Raw genomic sequence first — 25,981 nt, 5'->3', positions numbered from 1 at the left:
ACTCCCAACCACTGCGCCACCAGGGAAGCCCCAAACCTCCTTTTTATTATTTCTTTGGGATAACTTTCTACACTGGAATTTCTAGCTCAAGGTGTATATATTCTTCATTAACATGTTTAAAGAATACTTCTTGATAAACTATTATGTACCAGGTGCCATAGGGGGACAATAGTGAACAAAGCAGAGGTGGTCCCGCCCTCAGAGCATACAGCCGGTTTGGGGAGACAGCCACGTACTGTGAGACAGCTGCGTTGATGGGGTCCTATGGAGGCACATAGCCCAGACTCTGGGGAGTGCGTGCATTTTGGGAGGGCTAGTGGTAGCAGAGGAAGCCTTCCTGAAAAAAGTGGTTTCCGTGTTTAGACTTGAAGGATGAGGATGGGTCAGGGCTGCAGGGAAGGAATGTTTCCTGCAGAGGGAAGAGCACCATCAAAAGCCCAAGGCAGAGGTCATGGTCCATATGAGGAAGTAAAAGTAATTCTTGGTACGGGCTGGAGTTCCAGGGGAGGGGGCGAGTGAGTGATGAGGCTAGAGAGGTAAATGGGGGCCAGGTCCTGTGCTGAAGCCTCGGACTTTATTCTGAGGGCAGTGGGGAGCCCCTGGAAATCTTTGATGTCATGGAGTGACATGATCAGATGTGCCCTTGTTGGCAAAGCAGCATCGTGACACTCTAGGACAATATACTTAAAAAAATAAGGTTTACCGAAGTTAGATTTGTTGGTTGGTATTTAGGTGAACAGAGAAACAGATGTAAAGTGGAGTTGGATGCAGAAAGGAAAGAGGTAGGAGAAATGGACAGGGGTGAGACATTCCTTCCAGGCACCAGTTGGGGAAGGAAGGCCGGTGTCTGAGGTTGGTTCCAGGAGGATTTCCTGCCCTGACTCACTTTCCTTTCTCGCAGCGCCGGTTTCTGTTCCCCTTCTTTGACTCAGCCTATCAGGGCTTCGCATCTGGCAACCTGGAAAAAGACGCCTGGGCCATTCGCTATTTTGTGTCTGAAGGGTTCGAGCTCTTCTGTGCCCAGTCCTTCTCCAAGAACTTCGGGCTCTACAGTGAGTGCTGTCATGAGTTACAGCCCAGCTGCCCCAGCCTCGCCGCCCCTGGAGCCCCAAGGCTGATTCTCCTCCTTCCTTTTAGATGAGCGAGTGGGGAATCTGACCGTGGTTGCGAAAGAACCTGATAGCATCCTCCGGGTCCTTTCCCAGATGGAGAAGATAGTGCGAATTACGTGGTCCAATCCCCCTGCTCAGGGAGCACGAATCGTGGCCCATACCCTCTCTGACCCTGAGCTTTTTAATGAATGGTAAGGGGCTCAACGCCGATGGGCGAAGCGTGGGGATGCAGAACAGCGATTGTCCCATTACATTTAACTGTCTCTTCCTTTTATGCTGGCAGAGGCAGGACAAAAATACTTGAACCTCTTTTGAGTGTCAGTTATTATTTCTGTAAAATAGGGCTGACACTTACACTGTGTGTAACAGAGCACTGGGAACATAGGAAGGAGGCCCTCAGTGAATGGGAGTTTCCCCCACTCTCCCACCACCCAGGCTTCCTCCCCTTAAAGTTGGGAAATACAGGGAGGAATTTCTGATAAAATAGAATATCTAACTTCAAGTTAGTGCAACAATTTTGGGGCTCTTCATTCTTATCTAATTTATATACTTTTTGTCTTATTTTGAAACAGTAATTTTTTTGTAGTAGCTAAATCTGCAATCTCTACTTAATTACACCTGATAAAATACATTATCCTGTCTCAAGCAGCACCTAGCTGAAGAAAATATATTATCCTGTCTCAAGCAGCACCTAGCTGAAGTCTGAGTTAAAACATAAGTGGTATTACAGCCAGTATACCTAAGACTAGCCATAAACTCCATCAGTAAATAAAGTCCTTTCCTTCTGCCTAGTAAGTCTATCTCTCTGGTCTCCTTATCCACCCATCCAGGCATCCACATACCATAATAGGCAGGTTGTGATCATGTTTTCAGCTTACAGATTAAATTACATTTAAAAAATTTTTCTGTTTTCGTGTACCATCTCTCCTGTGTGGATTGGTATTCATATTGCTGTCCACTCAGGACAGGTAACGTGAAGACAATGGCTGACCGCATTCTGACCATGAGATCTGAGCTCAGGGCACGATTAGAAGCCCTCAAGACCCCTGGAACCTGGAACCATATCACGGAGCAGATTGGAATGTTCAGTTTCACCGGGTTGAACCGTAAGTGGCCCCACCGCCTCGAATGCTCACTGTTGGACACAGCACTCCTCACAGCCAGTGTTCTTGGGCTTGGCTCCCTTAGCTGTTGCCCATTTGGTCAGCTATGACTTTGGACCAGAACAAGTTAGATTTTCTCAGTATGCCCCGCCCATCTCCTGGACTGCTTGGGTCTCAGAAGAGCATTGTGTGGTCTACCCTCCAGAACATAACTCAGATACTTTCATTTTTATGGGCTTGGGAAGTGGCTCAGAGCCAGCTGGGAAGTAACAGGATTTGTACCTTGGAGCCTTGATTTATGAAACATCTTTTATAAATGCTTAGGCACCTTTTGGGTTTTCCTTAACCTTAAGTATAAATATTACATATGATTATCGAAGGACCTAATTTCTTAACAGGTCTTTCCTAGTCTCCAAGCATTGCCTAGGTTACAACATTCTCTTTTCACTTCATAAATAAGAATTTAGACTGGTAGTTGGAATTAAAAGTCAGTTGACAGTCTAGCAGGCAGACATGCACGATCTTGGTCAGCCGTCAGTAGGGTGTATCAGTGATTGGCCATCCCGTCTGATGATAGAGGACTCATTCATTTAATAAGTAATTCCTGAGCACCTCAAGCCAAGCCACTGGTTGCATGGTGCAGATATGACCTCCCTGTGGAGCTTGTGTCTGAGTGGCTCAGGGGACAGATGTGTGCCTGTGGGTAGTCAGTAGAACCTTAGGTACTGGGAGGTACTATAAACCAGGGCCATCAGAGTGCCTGTCTGAAATGGGCTCAGAAAAAAGCCAAAAGAAAGGTGGTAGAGACTGTATATTGCAGACTCACTGAAACACTTTGGGGTAAAATGAGGCTAACCAAGAAAGTAAACGGATAGCTCAGTTAGCCTTTGGTGTCCTCACAGTTCTGGAATGGGGAATTAATTCACTTAATTAAGGAAAATCATCCTTATACAATTTTTAAGATATTAAGTGTAATGGAAATGGTGTTTAGTAGTAATATTCTTTTTTTTTCCCAGCCACATTTCTTTTTTTTTTTAAAATAAATTTATTTATTTATTCATTTATTTAATTTTTGGCTGCATTGGGTCTTCCCTGCTGCACGTGGGTTTTCTCTAGTTGCTGAGAGCAGGGGCTACTCTTTGTTGCGGTGCGCAGGCTTTTTGTTGTGGTGGCTTCTCTTATTGCAGAGCAGGGGCTCTAGGCACGGTCGCTTCAGCAGTTGTGGCTCACGGGCTCTAGAGCGCAGGCTTAGTAGTTGTGGCATACGGGCTTAGCTGCTCTGTGGCATGTGGAATCTTCCCGGACCAGGGCTCGAACCCATGTCCCGTGCATTGGCAGGTGGATTCTTAACCACTACGCCACCAGGGAAGCCCTCTTTTTTTTTTTTAATTTACTCTTTTATGCAGCAGGTTCTTATTAGTTATCTATTTTATACATATTAGTGTATACATGTCAATCCCAATCTCCCAATTCATCCCACCACCACCACCCCGCCACTTTCCCCCCTTGGTGTCCATACGTTTGTTCTCTACATCTGTGTCTCTATTTCTGCCTTGCAAACCGGTTAATCTGTACAATTTTTCTAGATTCCACATATATGTGTTAATATACGATATTTGTTTTTCTCTTTCTGACTTACTTCACTCCGTATGACAGTCTCTAGGTCCACCCACATCTCTACAAATGACCCAATTTTGTTCCTTTTTACGGCTGAGTAATAGTCCATTGTATATATGTACCACATCTTTATCCATTTGTCTGTCGATGGGCTTGCTTCCATGACCTGGCGATTGTAAAGAGTGCTGCAGTGAACACTGGGGTGCATGTGAGTAGTAATATTCTAAAAGCTCACAAGGTGGGGATGTCTTCCCATGAAGTATCCATATTGTCCCACTCTCCAGAGTAGGAAATTAGTTTTATTATGAATTGAAAAGTGGTGAGAATAGACCTGGGCTTATAACATAAAGTTATACTTTTAGAACTTGGCATTATTTACCCTTTTTAAAAACAGGGTTTGTTTTTTTTCCTCCCGACATTTTATTAGGAAAAATTTTAAACATACAGAAAAGTTAGAGGACTTGAACCCCATGTGCCCGCCACATAGTTTCTACAATTCTCATGTTGTGGTACTTCCTTTTCTACATTTTATCTATCAGAACAGGGGCTTTCATCCTGAAATATTTTTAAAATTGGGTATGCCTATATTGGCCTTTTTCTAGGGAAAGAGTCCCTAACTTTTACTAGCTTCTCAACTGTGATACTCCCTTTCCCCATAAAAGTAGAGAAGTTTCATTTCTATTTAAGAAAACGGGGCGGGAGCCCTGTAACCACAACATCTACCTCTGGGGCATAGGCTTTACAAGGTGCTGTGCCCGTGGCTCTGTTGATGTGTGAGGTTAGGCGCTCTCTCCTTGGATGGCTGTAATTCACATAGTTAAAGCTGATCAGGGCTACTGTGAAGGTGGCTTTGTTTGGAGGGGCCCAAAGGTAGCACTGAGTACAGGGTCTAGGTTTTTCACTTCCATACAGAGGCAGTATAGTATCCTGGCTAAGAGCTGAGAGCCGGGAGTTATACTGCCTACCTTAAAATTCCAGATTCACAGCTGACTAGCTGTGTGACCTTGGGAAGGTCATTTAACTTCCATCTATGCCATCTGTAACATGGGGGCGATAAGGTTATTATCAAGATTAACTGAGCTAATATAAAGTGCTTAGAACACTGCCTGGCACCTAATGTTTGCTCCTCTGATGATTATGATTTTATTACTGTCTTAGTCTGCTTGGGCTGCTATAACAAAATGTCATAGACTGGGTGGCTTAAACAACAGAAATTTATTCCTCACAGTTCTGGAGGCTGGGAAGTCTGAGATCAGGATGCCAGCATCAACAGGTTCTGGTCGGGTTTCTCTTCCTAGCTTGCAAGTGGCTGTCTTCTTGCTGTATCCTCACATGAAGGGAGGAGGTGAGGGGGGGAGAGAGAGAGAGAGAGCTCGTGCATGAGCAAGCCTCTCTGGTCTCTTCTTATAAAGGTCACTATTCCCATCATGCATGCTTACCCTCGTGACCTCATCTAAACCTAATTACCAGCCAAAGGCTCCACCTCCTAATACCATCACAATGGGGCTTAGGGTTTCAAAATATGAATTTTGGAGAGACACAAACATTCAGTCCATGACAATTATTATTATCCTGATCCCTCAAATTGATGGTGCCTTAAGGGTGCTAATTACTTAGGGGAAAAAAATCAGCTAAAATTCTCTCATGGATTTGCAATAAAGCAAAAAAAGCTCTAGAGATTGTGGCAGAAGGGAGGTACAGGCAGTCCCTTCGCATTTCCTACAGCAGCGTTTCTGCATACTCATGGGAAAACCCTCCTGTGTGTGTATGTGTGAATGAGAGCTGAGATGCGCCAGGCCCGAGAGGTCTCTGCAGTGTTCAGCCTGCGGGTTCGCACACACAGCATTTATCCAGCAATGCTCATCTCAGGGCCTTGTCCAATGTACTGTGAAAATGAAACGTCAAAGGGAAGTTGCTCTGGGTGCTCAGGCTTAAACAAATAGAGGTGAAGGAAGAGATAAACAAAGCAGTTCTTAACCAGTTTTTCATATTAATGGATTGTTCTTAGGTCTGTGGGTTTGGTTGAGTGGATAGGGTGTCCCGGTGAACGTAACCTCCAAGGTTTGGTTGGGAGGTAGTCCCAGATTAAAATTCCCATCAGGAAGAACCGTGTTAAACTTGCTGGGGATTAGGAAGTTAGCTCATAAGAGTAGTTTCCAGAATCTGCTGAGCATATTTCTCACTGTGTCAGGTGGACAAAATAACTCCTATTGTTTTGCTTCTCTGTGTTAGGGGGAAGAAAGGAAATTGTCATTGTAATGGACTCTCTGGACCTCCATTACTTAAAGGATTCCTACTGCTCTGATTATGTATCTCTTTTGGTTTTCAACAGCCAAGCAGGTTGAGTATCTGGTCAATGAAAAGCACATCTATCTGCTGCCAAGTGGTCGGATCAACATGTGTGGCTTAACCACCAAAAACCTAGATTATGTGGCCAGCTCCATCCATGAAGCAGTCACCAAAATCCAGTGAAGAAACACCACCCAAACAAGCACCACCAAAGCGGTCCTCTGTCTCGTGTATTCCCTGCCTGCACAAACCTGGTTGTATACATCACAACTAGATTAGAGACTACTGAGGGACAGAAAAGCTGTTCTGGTGAGGCGGTTTCTGTTTAAGCTGGCCCCACGGGAAGAGAACATGTCTTGAAAGGAAATGGGGATCTGGGATTAGAGCCCGTTTGGAGGCCAGAGCAAATTAAGGCTTTTATTTGAGAAGAATAAAAGGATACTTTGATGATGAAATGTAGATGTCTTGCCCCCTCGCTGGAAGCAGGAGTATTGCCCATGTCACTTGTGTGCTCCTGTGTGTTGCTTTACTCTGTACAAATTTGAGTCCCAAAGATCAAGTTGTCTGAAGAGCCAAGTGTGATTGTGGGTGTCATTTGTGTCATTAAAACTCGTCATCTCGATCCAGAGTGTCTGTCTCCCTGCTCTTTCTGCATGGTTGTGTCCCTGTCCCTAAGCTTGAGTTCTTTAGAGTGACCAAGTTAAGAAATACATTTATATCTCACCCACACATTTAACTGACATGAAAGTTTCATAAAACAGTATTTACCCTTGCTATGTGTAATGCATTCTGATATTTTCTATTCTATTCTATTCTATTCTATTCTATTCTATTCTATTCTATTCTATTCTATTCTGTTTCACTAAAGTAATAAAGTGAAAGTGCTGATTGAGGCCCATGGACTTGATTTTGTCATCCGCTAATGGGTTGTAACCCATGATTTAAAGTGAATGCTGGGGCATAGAGAATGGACTTGAGGACATGGGGAGGGGGAAGGGTAAGCTGGGACGAAGTGAGAGAGTGGCATGGACATATATACACTACCAAATGTAAAATAGATAGCTAGTGGGATGCAGCCACATAGCACAGGGAGATCAGCTCGGTGCTTTGCGACCACCTAGAGGGGTAGGATAGGGAGAGTGGGAGGGAGATGCAAGAGGGAGGGGATATGGGGATATATGTATGCATATAGCTGATTCACTTTGTTATACAGCAGAAACTAACACACCATTGTAAAACAATTATACTCCAATAAAGATGTTAAAAAAAAAGTGAATGCTAGAGTGGGATTTACCCGTTGCCAAAGAAAAAACTAAAATGTATTCCTGCAATCTGCCTCCCTTTAGTGAACTCACCATAACATAGCCCTTTGACAGTTTTGTCCTTCAGAGGCCAGCCATCTTCATATGTTACTTAAGAAACTGAACTTCATGGATTCATAGAAGGGTTGACATCACTCAGGGTGATTCTAGAACCCAGTCCCTCCCACTGTAGTTGGAGTACCTCTTAGTCTATTGAAATGATTAGAGCCACTTAAACATAGATCACATTTTCCAGGGAGTCCAAGGGACTCTCCAAATGATGATTTAGTAGAATTTGAGTTTTACTTAAAACAAGAGGGTCTACTAATTGGTGTCTTAAAATACTGAAAAGTAATTCTTGTTATGTTAACAGGATCTGCCCCTTTTTAGGATGCCTTTGAGTTGTTATAAAATCCTACAGTCTTTTTTTTTTTTTTTTCCAGACTGGAAGAATATATTTGCCATGCATATAATAGACAAAGGATTACTATTCAGAATTATAAAGAATTACTGTTATACAGGATTACTATCTGGGATTTTTTATTTTAACTTTTAAAATCCTACAAATTAAAAGAAAAATACAGATAACCCAGTAGAAAAATGAACAAAGGATACGAACAGGTAATTCAGAGGGAAAACTCAAATCAATTATAAACAATGAAAATGTTCTGAACATCGCTAGAAAAAATGGAAATGTAATGAAAGTAACAGGATACTATTTTACACTTAGATTGGGGAAATGGGAAATATGGTACAAATATGTTGGAGAGCAATTTGGCAACATTTTGAAAAGCTGAGGATGTGTGTACTTTACAATCAAGGAATCATATGCACTTTATGTATGCACGTTAGAGAAACTCACTTGTGCACCTGGAGAGAGCCATGAGAGTGACCAGGGCACAGTGTAACAGTGAAGAGATGAAAACACAAGTGTGCATCAGTAGGGGGTACATCAGCACCCCACATCCAGTACAGTCACAGGACTGGACATGGCACCAGAGCTGTGTGTGTCAATGAGGGTAAAGCTCACACATGATTTTGAGTGGATGAAAGGTGAGATGAGATGCCATTTATGATACCATTTCTCAAAATGTGCTGCATATTGTAGTTGCTTATGAATACATACATATGTAATAAAAATTTTAAATATAGGTAGGAAAGGTACACATCAATCTCAGGAAAGTGGTTACCAGTGAGGAGAAACGGAGTGAGACAGTGAGGCGCTTAACCTGTAACTGTGATATTTTCTTTTAAAATTATGTATCTAAAAGAAATATGAGGAGAGGCTTTATTAATAAAATTAACATTTACTGAATACAATTTGCCATTGTCAGGCACTATTGTAAGCCCTTGTATGTATCGGTTCACTTAACCCTCAACAATAAATCAGTGTGGTAGGTACTAATGTTATCATCACCCTTTGCAGAGGAGAAAACAAGCATAGTAAACCAAGTAACTTGCCTAATATTAATATTAGTCACATGACTAGTAGGTGCTAGGATTTGAACCTAAGAAGTCTGGGTCCAGAGTCCATAAGTTTAAGCTATTACTCTACCTTGTTGCTGTGCCTTATTCTCTCTGAATCTCCTAAAGCAGGAAGGGCGAGTACGGAGCAGTTCTCAGGGGCTCAGAGCGTAGCCTGTGATTCGCTCAGCGTCAAAGGCAGAGTAGCCTACATGGCCTTCTCTGTCAGAATTCAGTCTTTCTGAAGCCTAATCTGGGACTCTGATTCCAAAAGGTACAGGGTGGCCACGTTCATCCGAGGCCGCCTCCTACACCTGCCTCTCCCTCAAAATACCTGTCTCTTCAGTCTTCCACTCTTCCCTGTCAGGAAGAGGGAAGACACTCCTCACCAATTCCTTCTTCAGGATCTGCCAGGAATGGGACACCATATATCTCCTCATGGCTCCTGAGTTGGCAAATGGCACAACAGCCCCTTTGCCTTTCAAGGGTAGAACCACAAATCTTTCCCCAAGAATCCAGTTATACTAGAAATAAAGTTTCCTTAGTGGCAAGGTAAGAGCTCCTCTCCATTCCTCATATCCGACCAACAGTGGCTGGAAGCCTTGTTTGGACAGATCTCATGTCACAATGGAGGATTCTGGAAGGAACAGGGGGCAGTGGGAAATAATTGGAATCTGGGAATCTAATGTTTACTGAGAACTCATAGGCATTATCTTAGTTAATCCTCACAACTACTACAAATAACCCAGAGGGACTTCACACCCAGTCCTTACATGAGGCTGAGGCTCAAAGTAGCTAAATGACTGAGTCATGGGGCCATCTTAAAGTGGGAGGCTTCTGGGCTGGAGGTGGGGGCACCCAACACCTCAGCCTGGGGACCACTCTGAGGCTTAGAAACGAACCCCTGGAGTGTAGGTACAAGGCACTATCCTGTAAATCTTGTTAAGTCAGCAAATCAGGAACACTCCGTGTTGGGCTGCACACCACAGGCCTGCAAGCCCTGTACTTACCCAGCCTCAAGACCGAAGAAATAAAATCCTACAGTCTTGAAGGACGATCAGGGTCTCAGAAATCATTAACTCCAGCCTCTCTCCCAGTGCAAGAGTCTCTTCTATGTTGTCCCTGACTCATCACTTTTAACTGGGGTGGGTTGGGTTCTTTCTTTTTTTTCTTTTCCCACAGCACGTTTTACATGCTTACATTAAATTATATGTTCATTTATTTATTTTTAATTTTATTTATTTTTTATACAGCAGGTTCTTACTAGTTACCTATTTTATACATATTAGTGTATATATGTCAATCCCAATCTCCCAATTCATCCCACCACCATCCCCACCCCCCCACCACTTTCCCCCTTGGTGTCCTTATGTTTGTTCTCTACATCTGTGTCTCTATTTCTGCCCTGCAAACCAGTTCATCTGTACCATTTTTCTAGGTTCCACATATATGCATTAATATACGATATTTGTTTTTCTCTTTCTGACTTACTTCACTCTGTATGACAGTCTCTAGATCCATCCATGTTTCTACGAATGACCCAATTGCATTCCTTTTTATGGCTGAGTAATATTCCATTGTATATATGTACCACATCTTCTTTATCCATTCGTCTGTTGATGGGCATTTAGCTTACTTCCATGACCTGGCTATTGTAAATAGTGCTGCAGTGAACATTGGGGTGCATGTATCTTTTTGAATTATGGTTTTCTCTGGGTATATGCCAGGTAGTGGGATTGCTGGATCATATGGTAATTCTATTTTTAGTTTTTTGAGGAACCTCCATACTGTTCTCTATAGTGGCCATATCAATTTACATTCCCACCAACAGTGCAAGAGGGTTCCTTTCCCTTTTCTCCACACCCTCTCCAGCATTTGTTGTTTGTAGATTTTCTGATGATGCCCATTCTAACTGGTGTGAGGTGATACCTCATTGTAGTTTTGATTTGCATTTCTCTAATAATTAGTGATGTTGAGCAGCTTTTCATGCTTTTTGGCCATCTGTATATCTTCTTTGGAGAAATGTCTATTTAGGCCTTCTTCCCATTTTTGGATTGGGTTGTTTGTTTTTTTACTATTGAGCTGCATGAGCTGTTTATATATTTTGGAGATTAATCCTCTGTCCGATGATTCATTTGCAAATATATTCTGAGGGTTGTCTTTTCGTCTTGTTGTAGTTTCCTTTGCTTTGCAAAAGCTTTTAAGTTTCATTAGGTTCCATTTGTTTATTTTTGTTTTAATTTCCATTACTCTAGGAGATGGGTCAAACAAGATCTTGCTGTGATTTATGTCCAAGAGTGTTCTTCCTGTTTTCCTCTAAGAGTTTTATAGTGTCCGGTCTTACATTTAGATCTTTAATCCGTTTTGAGTTTATTTTTGTGTATGGTGTTAGGGAGTGTTCTAATTTCATTCTTTTACATGTAGCTGTCCAGTTTTCCCGGCACCATTTATTGAAGAGACTGTCTTTTTTCCGTTGTATATCCTTGCCTTTGTCATAGATTAGTTGACATAGGTGTGTGGGTTTATCTCTGGGCTTTCTATCCTGTTCCATTGATCTATATGTCAGTTTTTGTGCCAGTACCTTATTGTCTTGATTACTGTAGCTTTGTAGTATGGTCTGAAGTCAGGGAGTCTGATTCCTCCAGCTCCTTTTTTTTCCCTCAAGACTGCTTTGGCTATTCAGGGTCTTTTGTGTCTCCATACAAATTTTAAGATTTTTTGTACTAGTTCTGAAAAAATGCCACTGGTAATTTGATAGGGATTGCATTGAATCTGTAGATTGCTTTGGGTAGTATAGTCATCTTCACAATATTGATTCTTCCAATCCAAGAACATGATGTATCTCTCCATCTGTTGGTGTCATCTTTGATTTCTTTCATCAGTGTCTTAATATTTTTCTGCATACAGGTCTTTTGTCTCCTTAGGTAGGTTTATTCCTAGGTATTTTATTCTTTTTGTTGCAATGGTAAATGGGAGTGTTTCCTTAATTTCCCTTTCAGATTTTTCATCATTAGTGTATAGGAATGCAAGAGATTTCTGTGCATTAATTTTGTATCCTGCAACTTTACCAAATTCATTGATTAGCTCTAGTAGTTTTCTGGTGGCATCTTAGGTTTCTCTATGTATAGTATGTCATCTGCAAACAGTGAGTTTTACTTCTTCTTTTCCAATTTGTATTCCTTTTATTTCTTTTTCTTCTCTGATTGCCGTGGCTAGGACTTCCAAAACTATGTTGAATAATAGTGGCAAGAGTGGACATCCTTGTCTTGTTCCTGATCTTAGAGGAAATGCTTTCAGTGTTTCACCATTGAGAATGATGTTTGCTGTGGGTTTGTCGTATATGGCCTTTATTATGTTGAGGTAGGTTCCCTCTCTGCCCACTTTCTGGAGAGTTTTTATCATAAATGGGTGTTGAATTTTGTCAAAAGCTTTTTCTGCATGTATTGAGAAGATCATATGGTTCTTCTTCAATTTGTTAATATGGTGTATCACATTGATTGATTTGCATATATTGAAGAATCCTTGCATCCCTGGAATAAATCCCACTTGATCATGGTGTATGATCCTTTTAATGTGTTGTTGGATTCTGTCTGCTAGTATTTTGTTGAGGATTTTTGCATCTATATTCATCAGTGATATTGGTCTGTAATTTTGTTTTTTTGTAGTATCTTTGTCTGGTTTTGGTATCAGGGTGATGGTGGCCTTGTAGAGTGAGTATGGGAGTGTTCCTCCTCTGCAATTTTTCAGAAGAGTTTGAGAAGGATGGGTGTTAGCTCTTCTCTAAATGTTTGATAGAATTCACCTGTGAAGCCATCTGGTCCTGTACTTTTGTTTGTTGGAAGACTTTTAATCACAGTTTCAATTTCATTACTTGTGATTGGTCTGTTCATATTTTCTATTTCTTCCTGGTTCAGTCTTGGGAGGTTATACCTTTCTAAGAATTTGTCCATTTTTTCCCGGTTGTCCATTTTATTGGCACAGAGTTGCTTGTAGTAGTCTATTATGATGCTTTCTATTTCTGCAGTGTCTGTTGTAACTTCTTCTTTTTCATTTCTAATTTTATTGATTTGAGTCCTCTTCCTTTTTTTCATGATGAATCTGGCTAAGGGTTTATCAATTTTGTTTATCTTCTCAGAGAACCAGCTTTTAGTTTTATTGATCTTTGCTATTGTTTTCTTTGTTTTTATTTCATTTATGTCTGCTCTGATCTTTATGATTTCTTTCCTTCTGTTAACTTTGGGTTTTGTTTGTTCTTCTTTCTCTAGTTCCTTTAGGTGTAAGGTTAGATTGTTTCTTTGAGATTTTTCTTGTTTCTTGAGGTAGGCTTGTATTGCTCTAAACCTCCCTCTTAGAACTGCTTTTGCTGCATCCCATAGGTTTTGGATCATCGTGTTTTCATTGTAATTTGTCTCTAGGTATTTTTTGATATCCTCCTTCATTTCTTCAGTGATCTCTTGGTTATTTAGTAACGTATTGTTTAGCCTCCTTTTTTTTTTTTTTTTTATGTTTTTTTCCCCCCTGTAATTGATTTCTAATCTCATAGCATTGTGGTCAGAAAAGATGCTTGATATGATTTCAATTTTCTTAAATTTACTGAGGCTTGATTTGTGACCCAAGATGTGATCTATCCTGGAGAATGTTCCGTGCACACTTGAGAAGAAAGTGTAATCTACTGTTTTTGGATGGAATGTCCTGTAAATATCACTTCAATCTATCTGGTCTATTGTTTCATTTAAAGCTTCTGTTTCCTTATTTATTTTCATTTTGGATGATCTGTCCATTGGTGTAAGTGAGGTGTTAAAGTCCCCCACTATTACTGTGTTACTGTCGATTTCCTCTTTTATAACTGTTAGCAGTCGCCTTATGTATTGAAGTGCTCCTGTGTTGGGTGCATATATATTTATAATTGTTATATCTTCTTGGATCGATCCCTTGATCATTATGTAGTGTCCTTCTTTGTCTCTTGTAATAGTCTTTATTTTAAAGTCTCTTCTGTCTGATATGAGAATTGCTACTCCAGCTTTCTTTTGACTTCCATTTGCATGGAATATCTTTTTCCATCCCCTCACTTTCAGTCTGTATGTGTCCCTAGGTCTGAAGTGGGTCTCTTGTAGACAGCATATATATGGGTGTTGTTTTTGTATCCATTCAGGAAGCCTGTGTCTTTTGGTTGGAGCATTTAATTCATTCACATATAAGGTAATTATCGATATCTATGTTACTATTACCATTTTCTTAATTGTTACGGGGTTTTTTTTGTAGGTCCTTTTCTTCTCTTGTGTTTCCCACTTAGAGAAGTTCCTTTGGCATTTGTTGTAGAGCTGGTTTGGTGGTGCTGAATTCTCTTAGCTTTTGCTTGTCTGTAAAGCTTTTGATTTCTCCGTTGAATGTGAATGAGATCCTTGCTGGGTAAAGTAATCTTGGTTGTAGGTTCTTCCCTTTCATTACTTTAAATATATCGTGCCACTCCCTTCTGGCTTGTAGAGTTTCTGCTGAGAAATCAGCTGTTAACCTTATGGGAGTTCCCTTGTCTGTTGTCATTTTTTTCATGTTGCTTTCAATAATTTTTCTTTGTCTTTAATTTTTGTCAATTTGATTACTATGTGTCTCAGCATGTTTCTACTTGGGTTTATCCTGCCTGGGACTGTCTGTGCTTCCTGGACTTGGGTGGCTATTTCCTTTCCCATGTTAGAGAAGTTTTCGACTATAATCTCTTCAAATATTTTCTCGGGTCCTTTGTCTCTCTCTTCTCCTTCTGGGACCCCTATAATGCGAATGTTGTTGTGTTTAATGTTGTCCTAAAGGTCTCTTAGGCTGTCTTCATTTCTTTTCATTCTTTTTTCTTTATTCTGTTCTGCAGCAGTGAATCCACCATTCTGTCTTCCAGGTCACTTACCCATTCTTCTGCCTCAGTTATTCTGCTATTGATTCCTTCTAATGTATTTTTCATTTCAGTTATTGTATTGTTCATCTCTGTTTGTTTGTTCTTTAATTCTTCTAGGTGTTTGTTCTTTAATTCTTCTAAGTCTTTGTTAAACATTTCTTGCATCTTCTTGATCTTTGCCTCCATTCTTTTTCCGAGGTCCTGGATCATCTTCACTATCATTATTTTGAATTCTTTTCCTGGGAGGTTGCCTATCTCCACTTCATTTAATTGTTTTTCTGGGGTTTTATATTGTTCCTCCATCTGGTACAAAGTCCTCTGCCTTTTCATTTTGTCTGTCTTTCTGTGAATGTGGTTTTCCTTTCACAGGCTGCAGAATTGTAGTTCTTCTTGCTTCTGCTGTCTGCCCTCTGTGGGTTGGGTTCTTTCAATGCTTGGTGAAACATCCCATTCTACTGATGGAGTAATTTCATTACAAAGATCTTTTACCTTGACCCAGAATTTGATCTCCATCTGTCCTACTCACCCAGTCCCCCTCTTCTCTTCCTTTAAACCACAGACACTAATTGTACTGGCACTTCTAATTGATGACTTTTCAAATATTTGAGAATAGCGGTTGTTATCCCTTGTTTTTGCTTCTCCCTGTGAAACTCCTCCCTCCAAGATTCTGCAGTGTTTGAGCACAGATTATGGTTTCCAGATCCTTCACCACCCAGCAGGCTCCCTAGCAGTCCTTCAGAAAACGTGCAGGTGCATGATTGGGTCTAGTGGATGGGAACAGATTTCAAGTGATGAGATGACCTTGCACTCAACTCTTCATTGCTTTCATTCTATTTTTCTTTCTGTCAATATTTGTTCTTCCTATTTAAAGATGCTTGCCCTTCATAAGGGAAGAATAACAAAACTGGAGTCGAATGATTCTACATTTTGTCAGTCTTCTATCATTCTTCCGAAACACAGCTTTAAACCATGAATTCTCAACAAGGGTGATAGTACCCCTTAGATTGGGGCTAAAAATTGGTTCATGGGGACAAAGAAAGTCCGAGATATTGAAGTGGTTTTGTAGTCCTGCAAAGCACAATCTTATTTGACAAAATTTTATTTCTGGGTATTTAATTTCTCTTGTTGGGGAGAATTTGAACTTAATTTTTGTCTTTAGGGGGATTGCTAATGAAAAACCGGTTGAAAACACTTCTTTAAGTCAAAGTATACCTACCAAAGTTCTCAAATGTTTTTAGTATTTAAAAAAGCTCCAATCTCAGGAGTTCCCTGGTGGTCCAGTGGTTAAGAATCTGCCTTCCAATGCAGGGGATGTGGGTTTGATCCCTGGTTGGGGAACTAAGATCCCACATGCCATGGGGCAACTAAGCCTGCCTGCTACAACTAGAGAGAAGCCCATGTGCCACAACTAAGACCCAACTAAGCCAAAAGTAAATAAAAGCCCCAGTCTCAATAGGAATCTGCCTTTCTTCATTCTCTTCTTACATATATTCCCAACAGCGTGTTCTTTTTCCCCACAAGCGGGGGCTCTGAGCAAGTCTGGGAAAAGCCAGGCTAAGTGAGTTACACAGGTTTCTTTACTGCAGGGCTTCTCGGTGCCTCTCACATGCAGGAACGCTCATTTCTTTCTCAAAATCACCCTGGAAAGGAAGTTTCACAGCCTGCCCTCTTTTACAGTCTATGAAATAGGCTGGGAACAGTTAGGTGAATTGCTCAAGTTTCCATGGCCAGGAAGTTGCGGAGCCTAGGGGTGTGAGTGCTTCCTCGCAAGTGTGGACCAGTCCTACCTCTGAAGTTCACAGTGCACACCTGCTTAGCACAAGACCTGGCACATAAAACCCTCAGCAAAATAGTTGTATCATTTATTTACTGTTAATGAACTTAACAGCCTATGGAGGCTCCTGGGAAGAATTATGGGTCGTACTGATGCAGGTCACTCGCTAATTGTCCTGTGTGGTGGTTGAAGACTTTGGTAGTAGGTGTCAGATTCCAACCCTCTGCAAAGACCTTAAAAACCCCAACACCTGTGCCCACCTGTCTGGCTGTCCCCTCGCTCCTGCCTTGGTTTAAAACTAATCAATAAGCCCTGCCTGCTCCCTCATTCCTTTTCCCAGCCTTTGGTTGGAAAGTGCTGAAATTAGGCCACTTTTGCTCCTCTCCAAAGGGCCTACAGAAGTGAGCCATTGTGACCAGCACATTGTCTCAAGTGCTAGACTGGGTTTTGGCCTCCAAGACCTTGAACTTAGAAGGCGCCCAGCCCAGTGCCTTGCACATCACGGGGCTCTGGAAAACGCCAGCCCTTCTCATTATCATCCTTGTGCTTCTTCCTTGTCCAGAAGTCACACTCTGGCTTCTCATTTGGCTTTTACTTTCCATTTCTGGCATTCGTTCTTGCAACATCTTACTCATCTGATATCCCAAAGCAGAGCGCGAGGGCTTTTCTGTAACCTTACCTGCAACCTCACACCTGGTCTCAAGAGGGGTGCCTCTTTAGGCAGGTGGGCCTCAGGTAAGATAATTATGTGTGTACCACCCACCCTGCACCTCAAATGAAACCATGTCAGAACACTGAGATGCCGGGGCAAGGGAAACAGCCACATTCCAGGAAAAGCATTTTTATTTTATTTAAAAATTATTTACAGTTATTGAGCCTTCACAAATGCTTTATTTTAAAATCCTCTTTTTCTTTTTTAAATCTGAAGAAAATCTTGGGTTGGGGTGGGGAATAGGGAGGGGAGTGGTGACAGGCTCCTTAGGGATTTTGCATAGGGATGGATTAATGCAACAGCAGTGGTGTAAGGGGTAATGAAAGGAAGACTAGACAGGCAGGCCCCCTCGGGCCAGTGGCCAGCTGGGCAAGATGACTGCATGATGGCAGTCCTTGTTTGAAACTCACTGTTTACTGGTTTGGGTCGGAGCACCCAGCACCAAGGGCTGACACTTTGCCTATTTCTACCAGGCAAGAGTAGGTGTTGGGGGTGGGCGGTAGCTGTGAGTTATCTACAAGAAGTCATGCACTGCTGAGCCTCAGGCAGAGCCAGGCAAGGGATGTGAAGTCAATAATACATTGATGAAAGAGGCATCTCCAGCTGGAAAGTCTACTTCCACATGCTGTGTCCCTCCTGTTGGCAACACCTGCTCTGGTTTGGTGGGGGAGGGGGACCAAGTTATGTCGGGTGTAGGCTGTACAGCACCACAGGGTGTGTCAGGGGTTTCTGACGACTTCCACGTGGTGGGTGCCAGCTTTCCCTATCGATTTGATGGACACTTGAGAAGAATCTGTCTCAAACTAACCAGTATTCACTTCACTCTGCACTGCAGAAACTCTGGGCTGAAAGTTCCACTAGTTAAAATAGTGGCTTTTAACACTTTGTGGGTCTGAGACCTTTGAAAATCGTATGAAAGCTTTAGGCCTCTGGAAAACACACATAAGAACGCAGACACTAAATTCTGACAGAGTCAGGGGTTTCATAGACCCTCTGAAATCCAACAATGGACCCCCTGGAGCAATGGACCCCAAGTTAAGGACCCCCTGAGTTAAAGGTTCCTCTGGGTATTTTCTTTTGAGATGCAAATAACCCAGAGGAATTATCAGCCTCCCCGCTCCCCATGTGATTACTGATTGAATGGGTGGGGGGAGGTGAGAGTAATGGTTTTGGAGGAAGGGAAGGGAAGCCTGAATAGTATACCCCAGAGAAAAGTTAGGGAATGGTTTGGAGATCAGCAGGTAGCACTGGATCACTGGATCCCTGATCTAGGGGTGGGACATACATCAGAAAGGGGGGCAGGTGTCCCAAAGACAACCTTCACTTACTTCCACATTTTCCCTAAGGCTGGCTGTGTGGTTCCGGATCAGAACGAGTTTGTTCTTCAAGTAGGTCTGTGCAGTCATCCTGCCATCTGGTGGTGATGCTTGGAATTGCACCTGCCCCAACATCAGGTGAAAAACCAGAGATCTAAGATCAGTACGTTCTTAGAATAAAGTACGCTCAGCTGACTTGCTGGAGTGGAGTAATGGGTGGGGGTGGGGGGAATGGATGAAAAAAGAAGAGTGATTCTTCAGTGTTCCAGTGTAATATACACTGAAGTCCCATGAGAGCTTGCATCCTTCTTGGCCGACCTGGGCACTCTTTGGTTTGTCATGGCTAAAAACTTTCCACATATATATATTTTTTGAACTTAAAACCTGAAGTTCCATCTCTGGCTCCCAAATGGGGTTCTCTGCTCCCTGCTCCTCCTCTTCCAGAGCAGATTTATTGTTGGATTGATGAGTACTGATCAGGAGCCAAAACAGATGTGTCCCTGGGAAATAACAGTGACTTGAGGTTCCATCTCACATTCTTTCCATTCCAGCTGAGACACACCTCCCAGGCTGCTGGAACCCTTATCTAACAGGAAACTGGTCACTGACAGTTATCTGTCCTGTAACTTCACATGCCAACGTGACTGTCCCGCTGCTCTAATGTTCTGGAGGAATTCGTGGTGCATCTCCTGAACTAATCTTCCTATCTGCTGCTCCAGCCTCCTTTGTGCCCGTCTGCCAGTGGCACCTTTTGACCTAAGCTAAGTATGAAATATGGTGCCAGGGGACACCAAAGAACAAAAAAGGGCATCAGGGATCCTCGAGTGGCACTGTCAGCCTGGGGTCATTTCTTCTCCAGTCCCAGACTGTGCTGTGGATAAAACCATTTCTAGCATGTTCCACTGAGGCACCTCCTTCCGTTATGGCTACCGCAAGGCTCTGAGTCAAACTGGAGGAACGAGGGAAAATCTGCCAAACTGACAGCTAGGGGTGAAGAGGTGGTAAGGAAAGCGGAACGCTCTGTCACCTGTGGGAGGCCTTGGGGAGAAGCAGATGATGGGAGGACGGGTTCTCCCCAAAGCTCTGGAATCTCACGCACCCAGCGAACGCTGACTGCCCTGTCATGTGATGAGAGGGGTTAAGTTGGAGTTCTCCTCAGAGGTTCTCTCTCCATCTGGTGACCTCTTCCTTTTTTGACCACCTGAAAAACACAGCTTGTAAGGATCAATCTTTAAGACTGGGAGGACATTGATACTCTCTCGGTGGTCTAAGCTTTCTTCAAAATAGAAGCAGGAATGGAGACAAAGCCCTTGATAGTTTGTCAGAAGTAACCTGCATTGTCTCCTGGTGCTGACATCAGCATATTTACATCTTTAAGGATTAGGATGCACCTTCCCCCTGAGATGACATCTCCAAAAAGCCGCGCACCCAGGCTAGTGCCAACGGAATGGAGATTTCCTGGAGGAGACTGAGTGAAGCCCACACAATGCCTCAGGATCACGCCCCACCATCCCCAGCTCAGATGACTGCCAGACACCCTCTGAGAGAGGGCTGGTCTCACGGACTTTGATGTCCCTGAGCCAGGGGTGGTGGGTGTAGCTGGGAGCCACACCCCCACTGGGGACCTACATTCTCTCGATCAGAGGCAACCTTCCTTCTGCACTGGGGTACGTGGGGGTAATTATGTAACTGCCTTCAAGGATGGAAGGGCACTCTGTTCCCAGCTCCACTGTTTTTAGGAAGGAGTATTTTTCACCTTGTTCTCTCTGCCATGGACTTCTTTCCACGGAGGATATTGCTTTCCTTTTTATTGAGTGTCCCAAACACAAATTCTTTCCTTAAAGGACCAGATTGTAAATGTTTTAGGTTTTGCAGGCCATTTGGTCCCTGTTGCAACTACTCAACTCTGCCATTGTGGCCATCAATAACAAGGGGCTTCTATGATCCAGTAAGTCTTTATTTTTTACAGGAATGGGCGGGGGAGGGAGGTCAGGATTTGATCTGTGGCCGTGGTTTGCAGACTCCTGTCCTAGACGACCACCAACTGAGTGGGACAGCTCCCCAAAGTATCAAAGGTGCAGTACTGCCTGAGCCCTATTATGGGTATCCACAATTGTACCTCATTAGAGTTCCCAACAGGAGTCAATGGTTCCTCCTCCAGGAATAAGATCCTAACGTGTTTTTTGTACTAACCAGCTGGCGGGCCGTTTTCATCTGGGTGAAGAGCTACTCACTCAAGGTTCTCAGCAACTTCTGGCCCATGGTTTCCTCAAAGCTGCTGCTGCAGCGGCTGGTCTCTGTGTCCAGGTTGATATGACAACATTCACTATCTGATGCTGAGAGAAAGGAAAGAAGAAAGAACACAAGCCTTTCCCACCTACACACCCAGGGATCCAGGTAGGGTGTTTTGGTTGAGGTTCCTCGGCAAGCGAAAGTTCAAAACCAGCTTACTAGCTAGTCTCTGGGGCCCAAAGGAAGGGACGAACCTTGTCAGTAAGAGTGATGCCTGACCTCGTTTCCTAATGTGTAAATTAGGCCTAATAATAACTATTGATACCTAACATTTAGGGAGCATGGTACCAAGTACTATGATGTGCCCTCCTGTAAACGTGATCTCATTTATGCTCAGAGCTACTTCATGAGCTAGCCACTGTGATTTATATCTACTAATATAAGGAAACATATCTATTAAGATAAGGAAACCTAGTCTTAGGTTAAAGTAACTTGCAGAGCTCCTAAGTGGAGAAGCCAGGATCCGAATCCAGGTGGAAACCTAGCTAACAGTGTCCTACACACTGTTTTCCTAGGAGAATGGATTAAGATGGGTCTGATGCATGGTAGGTGCATAGTAAGCCTTAGTTTCCCTTCCCTGGTGGAATAAGGAGGTGGGAAGTTTTACATGGGGACAGGGGTCCCAGACTTCCCTCACATGGCTCACCCTGGGCCATCCCAGCACCTGGTGGCCTTGACCCCCACCCCCACCTGTTCCTGCAGGGCCCAGTTTCCCTCCCTGACCTGCTCTCATGGGAACAGCTGCAGGAGACAGTGAGAGTTGCTGCGTGCTCTGCCCCTCGAAGTCTGTCATCTCCTCCTGGGTGAAGGCCATCTCCTCCATCCTCAGGTACATGACCTCACCGGGGCTTCTCAGCCCATCTGAACGGCTGCCTGGGGAGGACAGTGAGTGCGTCACCTCCCTGCTTTGTAGAAGACCTGGGGCCCCATGAGGACAAGATGGCAGCTCTGGGCAGGACTGAGGAGGAAGGTAGGGCCGTCCCTACCCCACGGTAGCCCGGCCCATCATCCTCCCAACTGACTTACACGGCAGGCTGTTCCTGTTGCTCAGGAGGGTGACGGCAGGGTCATCCTTGGGGGTCTGGGGTGTGCCCCGGGTCATGGGGGCCTTGGTGGAGTCTCCGTCAGTGAAGGCCTCCACGTCGGGGGACTGAGGTGAGCTGTCCATGCGGCAGGCGGTGAGCGCATTCTGGTACTGCTGCCGTGTGATCTGGAAGGAAGGGGCGGAAGCTCAGGAGGAGCTGGGCAGAGCCCTCCCTGGATGTAGTCTGCCTCCCTGAGCTCAGAAGCAGCCCCACTAAGGTGCTTGGGAACGCCTGGCCTTGGTGGCCCGGGATCTATGATCTGGGGGCCTTACCCAAGTTGTACCAGCCCAGCAGTTAAGGGACAATGAGGGGACCCTTTTGCTTGTTTGCCACCAGAGCTCCCTCTGTTCATTTTTATTGGCTCTGGACTCTAGCACCTGGCGGAGCCAAGCCTTCTCCCGAGACCCAGGAGAGGATGGAGGGCATCTTCAGTTAGCAGGGTGGTTGCCCACTGAGAGGTTTAAAACACAGGCTTATACTGTTGCCAAGGACCCTCTTCCTAAGGGGCAGTCAGTGGGGACTCGGCAAGAGCAAGACCCCCAGCTTGTGTCAAGGGCTGAAATAAGAAACCTCCAAATGAAGAACATAAACTAGCAAAACCACCGATGAAGCCAATTTATTACTATTATTTTTTTCTGATGCCTTCCATAGTCATATAGGAATCCATCTGATAAATCCTTCATGAAATTAGTGCCAGGAATAAGCTCCTTTCTCTAGATGAATTATATACTTTCTTACACTGGATGAGAACTCAAATATCCACTAGGTTTCCCCTTTTTCCTTTTATGACCAGGAAGCTCACAAATAAATTTGTTTACTTGCAGTAACAAACTCATTCCTGATAGCGTTTTCATAAAATTGGTTTGCAATTTCTTTTCAATTTTTTACTTAAAACATCGTTGGGTTATTTCTTTTGGGAAACCCTACATATTACTGAAACTTCTACAAATATCCTAAAGAGATGGAACTGATGATTAGATTTTCAGACGCTGGTGAAAGCTCTAGTGCTAATGTTACCCAAGAGAGGTTGCTTTTGCAGACAGATGTTGGGATATGAGGATGGAAACTTCCAGCCATACAGTGCATTATGGCTCACAGAGCACTTAGGAATGTGTTGTCTCCTTTGGTCACAAGGACTGCATGGGGTAGGCATGAGAGGTCTCGTGATGCCCATTTTACAAATAAGAAAATGAGGTCCAGAAAGATGGGGGACTTGCCTAAGGTTTGACAGTTAGCAAGCCTTCAGAGTCCCAGCCATGTGATGTGTGTTCTGCCTGGGAAAGTGCTATTCATTCTTTGGGGCCAGGGAGATGGAAGATGGAAGTGGGAACTCCAAGTTCTCAGAGGGGAAACTCCAGGGTCTGATAATGGCACCCCTTGCAATCTGGGCATTTCACTTTAAAGGGCCTTTACTCTTGCTCTCCAGGGGAAATCATCTGAGTTCAGCTCTGTACACTGCAAACACACCTGTCTGCATTAGGCTGCTTTTCACATGCCCGCGGAGGCTGCCTTTCACAAAACTTTATGGGAGGTCCCCCCAAAACTGCTGTTTTTTTGGGGTCCATAGGCATCAGATGACTGAAGAGAAGCTGGCACATGGTCTGAGCCAAGGTTATCATCAAAACTCAATTTTCTAATGTGCCCATGGGTGTCTAAAGGTGAAGCTTTCTTTGGAGTCTTGCAGGTTCTCCTGGCTTGAACAGGAAAATTTCCTAAATGCCACTTCATAAGCCCAACAAAGCACTTGATATTATTGTTTGGGTTCTTTTAACTAGTTAGTTTAGATTTGACTTCCAGTTTAGTTAAAGAAGACCCTTCGCCTAGAAAATATGGTGTGAAACACACTGCCTACTCAAGACAAAGGCACTGCCCATTGGTTACCTGCTCTAGGCATCTCACAGCCTTGCTTTCACACTGCTTCCTCTTTTTAAGCTAAAAAAAATATCACAAATACCATGTCAATGTGTCACCTTGAAAGAAATTTGAGAAGGGACCTCTCTGGAAATGTATTCAGGGAATCTCCCCAGCTGCACTTCTAGATTCAAGCATCACTTTTTGTCAGTTCCCTCCCCTCGTTCACCTATGAAGCCTTTTCTACGTACTACAGTACTGTCCAAGAGAAAAATAATGTGAGTCACATAGGTAAATTAAAATTCTCTAGCTGTCACATGTTTAAAAGGTAAAAACAAACATGTGAAATTAATTTTAATAATACATATATTTCATTTGACCCAGTGTATCCAAAATCACTTCAACATGTCACCAATATAAAATAATTAATAAGGAATCTTACATTCATCTTTGTACCAAGTCTTTGGAATTCAATATGTATTGGGTTGGCCAAAAAGTTTGTTTGGTTTTAAGTGAGACTAAAAGACACATTTTTCATTTTCACGGAGAACTTTATTGAACAACGTATTCACTAAACGAATGAACTTTTTGGCCAAACCATTATTTTACATTTTACCAAACATCAATTTGGATGAGCCACATTTCATGCGCTCAACAGTCACATGTGGCAACTGGCTACTGTATCGGACAGTGATGGTCCAGCAGATCAACTAAACGGCTCTGCCCAGTTTTGATAATACAGCCTTGCATGGCCATAGAGTCCCACTGCTTGCCAGTCAGAACCACTGGTCCAGCTCAGCTCCGCTTTCACATTCCTTGAATGTGCCATGTTCGCTTGCCTTCCATACCCCTATTTATCAGTGTTCCCCACTCCTCGCTCTTGGCATTGCCTTCACTCTCCTCTTATTCTTTCCTAATTCTTAAAGGTCCAGTATATTCTCTAGACAAATTAGTGCTTAAAATAAAGTGCCATACGATTTTGTAATCAATTAGATACTACCCTGCATTGGTTACTGTCATTTGACTTCTGTTTCTTCTCCCCAACTGTATTTCTTGAGTATTGGTCATGGTGCCTAGAACCAGCCTTAGTGCTCAACAAATACTTACTGATTGGCATTGAGGGAATCTAACCACTGTTCCAAAGACAATATGTTCTTATTCTTTTTTCATTGCTGTAGCTACAACCATTTCTTCACAATAGCTTGAGTTAAAGTTGCCTTATACTCTGGCCAGTTAAGAACTCAAGCATCCTCTAAATTACATAGGAAATGGAGACCTGTTTCTCTTGAAACTAATAGGAGTTAAGGGTACCCTTTGGGACATTTTGACTTAGCAGTCGATGTGTCCAGAAGTTAACCTTTCAGCCAGTGTGATGTTTCCAATCATTTTATGATGTTCCGTTTACATTTTCAACTTTCAGGTGGTTTATTCATCCCTCAAAACACGATTCTGCAATTTAGAGATTCTGCCGCCAGATGGTGATGGGGCATCTTGGCCATGGTTACACAATTCTGTCTATACAACATCTGCCAAATATTCTTAATTTAAAAATGATACTTACAGAATACATTTAAAAAATTCATAAGGATTCTTTGGTACCTTCATAACTTATTAACTACTATTAATCATGGCTTTAATACCTTTCCCAGATACTCACTGGATACACCTTTCTTTCTAATTTTATCTTGAACTCAAATTACTACGGGACTTAATGAACAGTTCTAGAACTTAGTCCGTTGGACAGGAAAAGCCCTTGCAGACAGTCACAGGGGCTTTGGCCAGTGAAATCACCCCTTGAGCTTCCTCAAAAACTCTCTAAATGTTAAAAAAAGGCGGGTTTGAGGAGGTGAGTAAAAGAGCAGCCTGAACATGGCCCTGAAAGTCCATTCAGTCAGGAGGAAAAAAATCTCAGCGTCAGTTTACTGTATCATCTTATTGATAACTTACATTAAAAAACAAAAGCGGGCTTCCCTGGTGGCGCAGTGGTTGAGAATCTGCCTGCTAATGCAGGGGACACGGGTTCGAGCCCTGGTCTGGGAAGATCCCACATGCCGCGGAGCAACTAGGCCCGTGAGCCACAACTACTGAGCCTGTGCGTCTGGAGCCTGTGCTCCGCAACAAGAGAGGCCACGACAGTGAGAGGCCTGCACACCGCAATGAAGAGTGGCCCCCGCTTGCCAC

General features: G+C 43.2%; 2 protein-coding genes and 1 long non-coding RNA gene across 12 annotated transcripts in view; 2 read left to right on the top strand and 1 right to left on the bottom strand.

The window, feature by feature from the left end:
- The window catches only part of GOT1 (glutamic-oxaloacetic transaminase 1), a 29,689-nt gene extending 22,946 nt beyond the window's left edge, over positions 1–6,743 (top strand). The window contains exons 6-9 of one of the 2 annotated variants that reach the window (XM_004268439.4): positions 902–1,052; positions 1,138–1,303; positions 2,076–2,218; positions 6,165–6,743. In XM_004268439.4, the coding sequence (XP_004268487.1) occupies positions 902–1,052; positions 1,138–1,303; positions 2,076–2,218; positions 6,165–6,304 (600 nt within the window). In that variant the 3' untranslated portion in view covers positions 6,305–6,743. Of the gene's footprint in view, positions 1–901; positions 1,053–1,137; positions 1,304–2,075; positions 2,219–6,064 lie in introns of both variants that reach the window. The other variant, XM_033425757.2, reaches the window with a different exon arrangement.
- A 10,707-nt stretch (positions 6,744–17,450) lies between these two features.
- Positions 17,451–25,981, bottom strand: part of CNNM1 (cyclin and CBS domain divalent metal cation transport mediator 1) — a 49,572-nt gene continuing 41,041 nt past the window's right edge. For 4 of the 9 annotated variants that reach the window (XM_049697097.1, XM_049697098.1, XM_033425753.2 and 1 more), the window contains 2 exons: positions 21,891–22,074; positions 18,787–21,737 (listed from right to left, as the gene is read on the bottom strand). In XM_049697097.1, coding sequence (XP_049553054.1) covers positions 21,376–21,737; positions 21,891–22,074 — 546 coding nt within the window. In that variant the 3' untranslated portion in view covers positions 18,787–21,375. Of the gene's footprint in view, positions 18,696–18,786; positions 21,738–21,890; positions 22,075–25,981 lie in introns of those variants that run through there. The other 5 variants (XM_012532541.3, XM_004268438.3, XM_033425756.2 and 2 more) reach the window with 3 other exon arrangements.
- LOC117200873 (uncharacterized) lies at positions 20,847–22,780 on the top strand. The gene is made up of 2 exons (XR_004482625.2): positions 20,847–20,969; positions 21,567–22,780. It is a non-coding gene; the product is annotated as an uncharacterized LOC117200873 (long non-coding RNA).

The sequence above is a fragment of the Orcinus orca genome, chromosome 14 (assembly GCF_937001465.1).
Source record: "Orcinus orca chromosome 14, mOrcOrc1.1, whole genome shotgun sequence".
NCBI lineage: Eukaryota > Metazoa > Chordata > Mammalia > Artiodactyla > Delphinidae > Orcinus > Orcinus orca.
Note: the sequence above shows the minus strand (reverse complement) of the source record. Positions and strands in the feature narration are given on the sequence as shown.